Raw genomic sequence first — 10109 nt, 5'->3', positions numbered from 1 at the left:
GGATGTCGACGAGCATCAATTAGGCGGGCTTAGTCAGAGACGCGTTCCTCCGCAAGCGCTCCAAGGCTTGCCCTGCATGTGAAGCCAGATGCGATCGACGGCAGTAATTCCGATCTTATCACCGGAATAAGACCTGCAATTTTTTATTGTTGCGCGTCGCTAAACAAACTGCCTCTTCGCTGGACTTAAGACCCATAGTACATTACTTCCCAATACAAGATGGCAGCTATCGGATCACTAATCTTCTGTACGGACTGCGGTAATCTGCTCGAGCAGAATGTCGGGAAAAAGACATCAATTGAATGTGATGTTTGTGGTTCTCAGAACAAAGGTAGGCAAGGATTTCCTGTCGCATTGCGCATCCTATGCTGAGAACGACATGCACAGACACGTCCTCAAAAGTCGTCATCACTACCTCAAAGCCAAATGCGTTCCCCTCAACGTTGAGGACAAGGCTAAAGACCGATCTTCAAGAAGTCGCAGAAGCTGGCGTTCAGACGGACGTTGGCACCAAGGAGACTTGCGGCAAATGTGGCAGCGACGACGCACGATATTACGAATTACAACTTCGCTCTGCTGATGAAGGCAGCACAATTTTCTACACGTGTCAGCAGTGCGGACACAAGTGGAGGAACGACAATTAAATGCTCCAAGCCAATCAATTTGCTTTATTCTACATGGAAAGCTTCGCATGACAGTGCACTTGCCGACACACCTGACACCTGCCAATTAATCATCGACTATGCTACAGCTATTTGAGAAGGGATCGTGGCATATTCGGTCTCGCCGGTTCGCTCGAACTCCGCCATGTCGAGCGCAACGATGATGCTGTCCCTCACCACCTGCTCAGGATCATTCAGGAACTTCTTCAGGACATCTTCCACGCCTTCTTCATCGCCAAGACTGCCCAAAGCCTCCGCGGCTTCGTGTCTCACCATGCTCGCCTCACTCGTATTGCTGAGCGCCTCGACGAGGCTTGGTATTGATGCCGGGTGTGAGAGTTGTCCAAAGACAAATGCAATTTCGTGACGGAACAGCGCGGAGGGATCGTGGAAGCCACTCGCAAGCGCGTGAACTGCTGGGACAGCTGTTGGAAGATCCGGTGGTGAGGCAAGATCTCGAAGCGCAAACATGGCTCTGTAGCGCTTAAAGAGTGGCAGTTTTGTGTCGAGCAGAGTCTTCTCAAGTTGCTCGATCGAAGGAGTGTCGGCACCCTCTGCAAGTGGCGGTGCCGGGTCGATGGAAGCGAAATCACTGTATGTAGATTAAGATGTGATCCACGATACTACAAGTCGTGTGACTTACCTCTGTTTCAACTTTTCCTGCCTGCGCCCATCCGAGTGCTCCCATTCGATGCGCTCAACAGCAATATCACATGTCTCACGCACAACCTCTTCTTCGGTTGGGTCATCCCTCCGTTCCTTCAACAGTTGTAAACTGGTTGCATCGTTCAGTGCACCAATTGCCTCGGCGGCTTCATGCCTGCACATCGCATCCTCTTGTCTATCCTCAATCACCCGCCTCAGGTATGGAATAGCCTCATCCTTTCCAGACTGGCCAAGACAGTATGCGAGCTCATGCTTGAGAAGTGCGGACGGCGAAGTGAACGCTGCAGCAATTGCTTGGATCGCTGGGACCGTCTGTGATGTTGCAGGATTTTGAGCCGCAAGATGTTTTAGAGAAAAGAGGGCACGAAACCTTTTCGCGAGCGGTGCCGTCTCGGAGCACAGCACTTGCTGAAGCGTTGTCACTGTCGAATCATCTTGTGTGGAAGCAATTTCCGGTTCTTCGTCTACTCGTGAGGGCGACATTTTGCGAATACTTGATGTCAGATTGTCAGATGTGCAATGGACATGCGACACCGGCCATGACAGCGGCGATTTTTATTCACACGTGCAACTTTACCCAGGCGTGCCAGGGTCTCCGCCATGCTGGAGGGGTCCAGACTGTGGGGGGCCGTTCAAAGTATGACCTCAGCACACCGTGAAGTCCGTGTTGACATTATTTTTATTGCTTTGAGCTATCTTGTTAGTATTGATGTAGATCGATTGGAATACAATGCGAAGTTGTTGTACAACATGACCACCACTGATCCTGCCACAGGTCAGCCGCTGCCAGATTCGGCCATTCAGCGTGTGCTGTTCGCGACCACTGGGGTGCACGTATACCAAATTCCGCCGCTGACCTCAAACCGGGGGTTCACCGCATCGCAATGGACATCTCCGACACAACCGACAGCACAGCAGATCTTTACCAGTCGACTGCGAATAATCGAGACATCACTCGGGACGAAGATCAAGGCTGACATCGTCCTCGAAGATACCAACACTGGCGACCTTTTCGCGGCCGCTCCTTACACGGCATCTGCCGTCGTACAGCAAGCCAACGATAGCAGTCGCTTCTTTGCTGTTCGCGTGCAGGGCGAAGGTGGCATGAAGGCAACTCTGGGTATAGGTTTTGAGGATCGAAGTCCAGCGTTCGATTTTGGCATCGCTTTAGGAGAGGTGCGAAAGGTTCTCGGCATTGACAACGTCCCAAACAATCAAGATCCAGCACGGAAAGATGGCTCATCAGCTGGTAAAATAGAGGCTCAACCGAAACAAGACTTTAGCTTGAAAGATGGAGAGAAGATCCATATCCAAGTCGGGTCCAAGGGTCGACGTGGCGTTCCAACAAAGGCGTCGAGCGGAGCAGGTGACGACGCAGCTCTGTTCTCCATCGCCCCGCCTCCACCGCCTGCTTCGGAAATAGACAGTACGTCAACATCCTTGCCCAAGCCTACGCAGGACGGCAAATCGGCAGCAGAGCTCGGTTTCGACGATGGCGAATTCGGAGAGTTCCAGTGAAACTGCAGGCAAAGGCATCAGGTGGGCCGTGAAAGTCCGACGATCAAACCACTCGAGATTGCAGCACCCACCGCCGCACCGATGCAAGCAACTGTGGTGACGTCCATCTTCCTCAGCTGGACAAGCCGCTCGCTGAACTGGTCTGAGATAATGTCTCTGGTCATGCGCAGCCTATCCGCAGCGCTTGCAGCAGACCACCATGGCTCGGCAGATATTCTCATAAGCCTTGGCTGCGGTGGTGGGATGGCAGCGCCCGACGACTCTCCGCTGGTCCCGGGAGCGATATCTCCGGAGAGCAGCTCATCCACGAGATTGATGTCGCTCCGGACCTCCGGCGACGTGGCTGGCTGAGTTTTGTTCAGGATACCGCTTACCAGGGATGCCAGTGCGTCTTCGTCGATGGCGGCTGTCGAGTTCCTCTCCCTCTTATCAAGCATATCCTGCACATCCGCGGCAATTTTCTTTCGTCGGTGAGGCTCAAATATGGTAATTTGTGCTAGTAGCAAGATGATATTGACTCCCATCAGGCCGAATGTCACCCATGTGCTGTTCCTGCGGATTGTATCACTCCAAATCTGTTCCTCGTGATATCTCTTCCGTTCCAGACGTTCGAGCATAGCTCTTGCTTCGTCGAGCTTCTGTTCCATTGCCTTCAGATTGTCCTTTGCCGCCTGCACGGCCTGTTCATTGACATGGTCGGAACGGACAAGCGCCATGTAGCGTTCCAAATCAACAGGCGACCACGAGCTCTTTCGCTCCAGCAAGCCCACGATTTCACGCGACGCGTTTGACTGGTTGTTGTGGGCATCTTGCTGTTGAGCTCTCGCAGCATTGCAACCTGTAGCACAATTCTTCACTACTTCCTCCTGTTTCGAGATGTCTTTCCGCAACGCATCGATTGCAGTATAGTCTGTTCCCGTGTATTCGTTGATATGTTGGCCAGCTATAGATGCGCGTGATAGAAGCCCGTCCATGAGCTTGGACAGCTTCTTGGATGCTTGTAACCTTTGCGACTCCGTAGCAGACGGAAGCGAACCAGTACTCACGGATTGAGCACTGGTGGCGGAATTGAGGTTGACGGAAGCATCACTAGTACTCTCGATGCCATGCTGACTATTGCGATCGTTGCTTGCGCCTGTGGATGAATGCCGTATTGAGTTATTCTGGAGGACCAGCCTGCATGATGATGTGAAGACGGAGGTTGTGCGTTGCCGACCCAATGCTTTGAATACAGGCAATAGCACCACCGCCTTGTGCTGCAGCTGCTGCATTATCACCAAATACCGGCCCTTGGTTTCTTTGCGAGACTTTAGAAGCACCACAACAATTAATGACTCAAGTTGCTCGGCTCATAATAATCTCAGCTCGTGATAACAATGCATGCTGGACCTTGCACGAGCCGACCGTTCGCGCGGCCCGATGTGACGATCCCGACGTTCGCGGACCCTGACGCCAGAAGCACTTGTGTTCAAGAACAATTTGAAACGTCACAAACAGCAGAGCATCATTTGAGAGATATTTGCATCTTGGGCTTGCGTTCGTCAAGATGCCCGTCTACATTGCATTACAAGCAATATTCGAAGGCATCGATTCAATACCATACATATGGCCGATCATCAAGACGATACCATGGATCGTGCTTCTGTGGATTCTCAAGGTGTTTTTTTCAGGCGCTTCCAATCTAGCTGAACGAAAGATGCATGGCAAGGTCGTGCTGGTGACAGGCGGAACAAGTGGTATAGGTGAAGCCACCGTTCGTGCATTGGCTGCGAGAGGCGCACAAATTGTGCTGCTCACTCAGCACTCTCTCAGCGATCCTTTCATTGTCGAGCACATCGAAGATATCAGAAAGGAAACCAATAATGAACTTATTACGGCGGAACAGGTGGACCTGTCCTCTCTTCACAGCATTCGAAAGTTTGCGACCAAGTGGATTGACAATGCACCGCCCCGAAGGCTCGACATGATTGTGCTTTGTGGCAATACTATGACACCGAAGAGTCGTGCTGTTCAGAGCACGCGCGAAGGCGTGGAGCTGAACTGGCAAGTCAATTACCTGGCCAACTTCCATCTGCTTTCGATTCTGTCTCCTGCATTGCGGGCACAGCCACCGGATCGAGACGTTCGGATTGTGTTTGCGACATGTAGCAGTTACCTCGGAGGCAATCTTGAGGCAATCACCAACCCAGCAGAGACCGCCGCGAAGCACAAGAAAGTGTCTAAACGCGAAAAGGCGGCAGATACTACGGCACCACCAAAGGCTGCAAAGACCCCGATTGTGGATGCCTACGCTACATCGAAACTTGCGCTTACGATATTTGCGCTTGCATTTCAGAAGCATCTATCAGCATACAAGCGGCCTGACGACATGCCGATGAACTCCAAGGTCATTCTGGTGGACCCGGGATTTTGCAGAACGCCCGGCACCAGGAGGTGGCTCGCATCCGGCACCTTGCTCGGACTTTTGCTCTATCTGCTGTCATACCCATTCTGGTGGCTAGTATTGAAGTCTCCGCTGATGGGTGCTCAGAGCTTTTTGCATGCGGCAATGGAGGAAGGTTTGACCCGTAGTGAAGGCGGGATTCTGCTCAAAGAATGCAAACAGCGCAACTTTCTCAGGGCGGAAGTGGAGGATGAAGTCGTGCAGAAGCAGCTTTGGCAGTACAGTGAGCGGATGGTAGAGGAGGCGGAGAAGAGGGGAGCTCTGGAGCGAGCGAGACTGAAGAAAGAAGAGGAGGAACGCAAGGAGGAGGCTGATGCTGCTAAGGAGTTGAAGGATTATAAGGAAAAGGTTGGGAAGAAAGACGGGCAGCAGAAGGGTGCTGGCACGAAGAGCAAGAAGGGCAAGTGACGGGAGGTAGATAGATGGCCATGTCACTTTCATGTTGCATCAGTATTCTGAAACTTCGTCGTGAATTCAATGCAGGTGCGTAACGTATGATGAAGGATGGTGATCTATACAGGATGCAACAGTACAAATGGGTAATTTCATCCATGCAAATCCACAGCTTCGGACGCGTTAAAAACTTCATCCGTATGGTAAAACGAAGCATCGCTTAATCCGCACAGCGGAGTCGAACCAGACCAGCGACATGACAGCAGCATACTGTCAACGCGAGTGCACAGAGCCCGTCTCCTGTGATACTCCCATCCTCAAAGCGTTGTGACAATATATCCAACAGTCCATCCATAAATGCCAACTATAGTCGATGCGCCACCACATGTGTACCACCATCGCCCTCGACCATCTCATAATCCAGCCTCTTCTCCAAGTCTCGGTTGCTCAAAAACCAAATCCATGATGAAAAGTAAGATTGAAAAGCCACCTGTCAGACGTCCGACAGCACCCTCTCAGAAAAGCCGGCCGAAACCAGACACTCAGCTGAGGTGAGATCATCACCACCGAAGCTCAAAGCCCCGACATATTGGCATCACTCTTGGGCGCCGCGGATCGACTCATCAGCCAGGTTGGAGTCTGTAGCTCTTGTAGAGAATACAGTTGCGGATTTTTTCTATAGAAATGATTCTTAGAAGTCTGGAGAGGGGTTGTCAGTTAGGTATTCAAAGTTTGGGGGGTGGGTGGCCACTGACAAAATCGCTGGAAAATTTTACCAGGTTTGCGAGGAGAGACAAATTGATATATTGTCGATGCGGGAGCGGGAGCGCTAGTGCTGGGCCCTTCCGCAGCATTATTTTTTCTTCCATCGCCCGGATTTAAGGCGGCGTTGAGCCTCATCAAATTTTACACTCGAATTGTGAGTTCTGCGTACCTAGGGCTCCAGGACTAGCTTTGCTCGGCTCGGCATGTGCTCACCGTGTTGTAAATCGTCACTCGTTCTTGCCGTGTCGGGAGTCTTCACAAGCATCTCGCCTCTCCTGTCATTTTGAAATGTGACCCACCTCGGTTGGTTTTCTACGCATTCCTAGGTTGCGTAAAACGTCTTCATCACATGAAATGCCATTTTGCCTTGTCCTGCTGCGATTCAGGCTCACGTCTTAGAAATGGTCCATCTTCTCTACAACATACGTTCAATGGGTAGACTCAAGCAGCCTTCACTCAGCCCTTCTACACGCTCATACTTGAACGAGAACACTGGAGCTCCTACGTCGACAATGTAGTCATCTGATGCGCTAAGGCAGAATTTACTACTGAATCTCGTATTGTACCATCTCCCGGCTTTTCGTATGGAAGCGTGTTGCAAATTTGTGACGCGACCTCAGGATTCTCCAATTCGCGGTGGGTTAGGGTTTGGGTAAGGATTTGAATGCGTCGTTACGGGCACTCACAACTCATTCTTTTCACAATTCAAACACGTTCAAGCAAATTGCATCTGACGGATCCTTGGGTAGGGGCGTTGTAGATATACAAACAGTCCATACGTAGCAACGGTCATGTGAAGTTGAGTGACAATCGTGTTCGAACGTCTGTCTAATCGTGTTCTTCGCAAGAACGATAGCATGCCATGCAGGACTTGCACCGTCTCTCCGATAACTACCTAGTAGCCAGATGACTGTTACCTCCGATGACTAACACGATGCTTCAGTGCTAGGTACCTAGATGGCTACTTTCCATTCGTGATATCGTCATGTATGATCAAATATCAAATGTATTCGAGTTTACAATGGGGTTTGCTGTTATCATGGCACAGTCACGGATGATATTATGTACTGTATATCGGGGTTGTTCATCAATCCTCAGCGCTCTGTTGCTCTCAAAATTTCAAGGGTCCCGAAATTCTCCCCAATCGCAACACATCCAATGGTCAGACCTGCCTGCGTGTGGAGAAAGGTGCTAGATTTGGAAATTTGGAGAATAAGGCGACCACTGGTGCGGTCAATTGATCTTCACATGAACACATCATTATACCGATCGTTTCGCCTGCTCGTATCGCCGCCGCATTTATTGCGACCATTGGCAAGCATGGCACAAAAGAGAAGCTTGCATGGTGGAGCGAACAGTTTCAAAGGAAAGAGGAACAAGAGACTCAAGGCGTCAACAACGAGCGAGGGTTCAAACGAAGAGGTCATCTTGCATGATGTCCGCAGCCTTCTGGAAGAGTTGAAGTTGAAAGATGCACCGACAGAACAGGATGCGCTGGGTAAAGTCCTACCGCCGACTCCTTCAGAGCTGGAAGTGACCATCTCTCGGATATCATCGACGGGTGACGGACTAGGAGAAAAGAACGGTCAAGTCTACGTGGTGCCCTTCACAGCGCCAGGCGATGTCGTTACTGCACGTGTATACAAGCACTTCCAAGCAGAATCATACTCCCTCACCGACTTTGTCAAACTTGTGACACCTTCACAATTTCGCGAAGGTGAACCGCCGTGTCAATACTTCACACAATGCTCCGGCTGCCAATTTCAGCACCTGCCTTATGCGTACCAACTCGCCCATAAAAAGTCCGTCGTCGAGCGCGCATATAAGAACTTCTCCAATCTGCCCGCCTCGGTCGTTCCGGCCGTCGGTGACACCATTCCCTCGCCTCTTCAGTATGGTTATCGCACAAAGTTGACGCCGCATTTTGATGGTCCGCCGAGATGGAAGCAGGATAGACGACATGGGGCGAAAGTTACATGGCCGGAAGTACCACCGATTGGTTTCATGAAGAAAGGCACAAGGAAAACGATCGACATAGAGGACTGCCTAATAGGTACGGAAGTCGTGCGCCTAGGGATGAAACGGGAGCGTGGAAGAGTCAAGGAAGAGTTGAACAACTATCAGAAGGGTGCCACTCTTTTGCTTAGGGAGAGTATTGAAAGAGTCCCGGCGGATTCTCCGGATGCTCTCGAGATCGCACGCAAGCAGGCGGATACAGTTCTCGAGGAACGTGGTAACCATGTCCACGTCAAAACGTGCATCACCAACAACAGAGCCACGTCTACCGAATACGTCGACGACTTCCGCCTCGATAATCCTGCTGGCGCTTTCTTCCAGAACAACTCCTCAATTCTCCCATCGGTCACAAGAATCATGCGCGAAGAACTCCTCCAAGCGCAAACCATCACCACCAACGAATCCAACTCAGAACCTGTCCCCAAAATCAAAAACATGATCGATGCCTACTGTGGCTCGGGCTTCTTCACCATCACACTCTCCGGCATGTTCCAGCGCAGCATCGGGATCGACGTCTCATCCGAATCCATCGAGTTCGCGCGGAAAAACGCCGAACGCAACAACCTCCCACGCGACTCGACGCACTTCATCGCCGCCGACGCCAACGCCCTCTTCGCCTCCGTCGACACGGCGAAATTCCCGCCCGCCGAAACCGTCGTCATCATCGACCCGCCTCGTAAAGGCTGCGATGAGAATTTCGTGCGTCAACTCCTCCAGTACGGTCCGCAGAGTATCTGCTACGTCTCCTGCAATGTCCATACGCAGGCGAGGGATGTGGGTTGGATGGTCGGCGGATTGCCTGGGGGGGATGCGGGAGGTTCGTCGTCGCTGTATGAGCTGGAGAGTGTCCGGGGCGCAGACTTCTTCCCGCAGACGTATCATGTTGAGGCCATTGCAATGCTGCGCAGGAAGACGACGATGACGGCGCCTGCTCCTGCGCCTCCCGCTGTTGTGAGCGCGGAGGCGTTGAGTGGTGAACAGGCTGTTTAGTATCCCTCATTCTCATGATGTAATCATGTTCATACGATGATCCATCTCACAACGTAAATGGATACGCTAGAGGATCAAATCCATGGCAATTGCGGATGATTTTTAATAGAGACATGGTCACATATAAGCTTCGAGATTCTCCAAGTCGACCCAGGTAGCTTGCGGGTCATGGGGATATGCGAGTGAATATATCTCACATCTCTCAATTGTGAAGCATGTTTATAAAACTCCCTTTTGCGGACAGGAGCGAACCATGTCGACGGTTTGGTCCTACACAACAATCTACACCACCTACATGAACGACCTCCTTGTTATAATCCAAAGTTGTGCACAGCCTGCACATAATGGACATACATGATGCGATCCACGTACATGTACTTACCCGCGAGTAAAACCTTTCACACACATTTCGTTGATCTTATTTGTCGGTCATTGACGCACAATCAACAGATTGCGACATGGAAACCCATCACTCGCTCTTTCGTGTCATAAATCACTTCGTTGATTGCAATGCGACCCAAACGTGCGTGTCGCGCAGGCTGGCGCAACGAACAAGCAGATGATGAAGACGATTACAGAAGTTAGGTCCGAGCCACAGCACACGTGCCGAGCTGCCTAGGCTTCAGAGCGGTACTGTGAAGCTCGTATCTTCTCGC

The 10109-nt window shown here is 51.3% G+C and overlaps 6 protein-coding genes across 6 annotated transcripts; 4 read left to right on the top strand and 2 right to left on the bottom strand.

Moving 5' to 3' along the window:
- Positions 1–27: 27 nt before the first annotated feature.
- On the top strand, positions 28–815 carry K489DRAFT_254656 (uncharacterized protein). Its single transcript, XM_033599989.1, has 2 exons — positions 28–331; positions 388–815. Exons 1-2 carry the CDS (start codon positions 220–222, stop codon positions 642–644), a joined length of 369 nt encoding a protein of 122 aa, XP_033458750.1. The 5' UTR covers positions 28–219; the 3' UTR covers positions 645–815.
- On the bottom strand, positions 638–1496 carry K489DRAFT_381702 (ARM repeat-containing protein). Its single transcript, XM_033605191.1, has 2 exons — positions 1306–1496; positions 638–1254 (listed from the first exon to the last, which is right to left on the bottom strand). Exons 1-2 carry the CDS (start codon positions 1488–1490, stop codon positions 741–743), a joined length of 699 nt encoding a protein of 232 aa, XP_033458749.1. The 5' UTR covers positions 1491–1496; the 3' UTR covers positions 638–740.
- A 582-nt stretch (positions 1497–2078) lies between these two features.
- K489DRAFT_322084 (adaptin ear-binding coat-associated protein 1 NECAP-1) lies at positions 2079–2846 on the top strand (the record flags this gene model as incomplete). Its single annotated transcript, XM_033601596.1, has 1 exon — positions 2079–2846. One exon carries the CDS (start codon positions 2079–2081, stop codon positions 2844–2846), a length of 768 nt encoding a protein of 255 aa, XP_033458748.1.
- Positions 2847–3146: 300 nt separating this feature from the next.
- On the bottom strand, positions 3147–4207 carry K489DRAFT_402567 (uncharacterized protein; the record flags this gene model as incomplete). Its single annotated transcript, XM_033607053.1, has 2 exons — positions 3214–4207; positions 3147–3193 (listed from the first exon to the last, which is right to left on the bottom strand). The coding sequence occupies exons 1-2, from the start codon at positions 4115–4117 to the stop codon at positions 3147–3149; spliced, it is 951 nt and encodes a 316-aa protein (XP_033458747.1). The 5' UTR covers positions 4118–4207.
- Positions 4208–4304: 97 nt separating this feature from the next.
- K489DRAFT_381699 (NAD(P)-binding protein) lies at positions 4305–5831 on the top strand. The gene has a single exon (XM_033605190.1). It carries the CDS (start codon positions 4393–4395, stop codon positions 5695–5697), a length of 1305 nt encoding a protein of 434 aa, XP_033458746.1. The 5' UTR covers positions 4305–4392; the 3' UTR covers positions 5698–5831.
- Positions 5832–7767: 1936 nt separating this feature from the next.
- Positions 7768–9453, top strand: K489DRAFT_411140 (S-adenosyl-L-methionine-dependent methyltransferase; the record flags this gene model as incomplete). Its single annotated transcript, XM_033607777.1, has 1 exon — positions 7768–9453. The coding sequence occupies one exon, from the start codon at positions 7768–7770 to the stop codon at positions 9451–9453; it is 1686 nt and encodes a 561-aa protein (XP_033458745.1).
- Positions 9454–10109: the final 656 nt, after the last annotated feature.

The sequence above is a fragment of the Dissoconium aciculare genome (genome assembly GCF_010015565.1).
Source record: "Dissoconium aciculare CBS 342.82 unplaced genomic scaffold K489scaffold_8, whole genome shotgun sequence".
In the NCBI taxonomy this organism is placed as follows: Eukaryota; Fungi; Ascomycota; class Dothideomycetes; order Mycosphaerellales; family Dissoconiaceae; genus Dissoconium; species Dissoconium aciculare.
This window is presented reverse-complemented; position numbering and strand designations above follow the sequence as displayed.

What these genes read in the sequence shown, in the direction of transcription:
- K489DRAFT_381699 (XM_033605190.1), top strand. Translation starts at nt 4,393, where the DNA reads ATGCCCGTCTACATTGCATTACAAGCAATATTCGAAGGCATCGATTCA.
- K489DRAFT_381702 (XM_033605191.1), bottom strand. Translation starts at nt 1,490, where the DNA reads ATGTGCAGGCATGAAGCCGCCGAGGCAATTGGTGCACTGAACGATGCA. An exon ending in CAGGAAAAGTTGAAACAGAG is followed by an intron (nt 1,255 to 1,305) that starts GTAAGTCACACG and finishes ATCTACATACAG; the next exon opens with TGATTTCGCTTCCATCGACC.
- K489DRAFT_254656 (XM_033599989.1), top strand. Translation starts at nt 220, where the DNA reads ATGGCAGCTATCGGATCACTAATCTTCTGTACGGACTGCGGTAATCTG. An exon ending in TTGTGGTTCTCAGAACAAAG is followed by an intron (nt 332 to 387) that starts GTAGGCAAGGAT and finishes CGACATGCACAG; the next exon opens with ACACGTCCTCAAAAGTCGTC.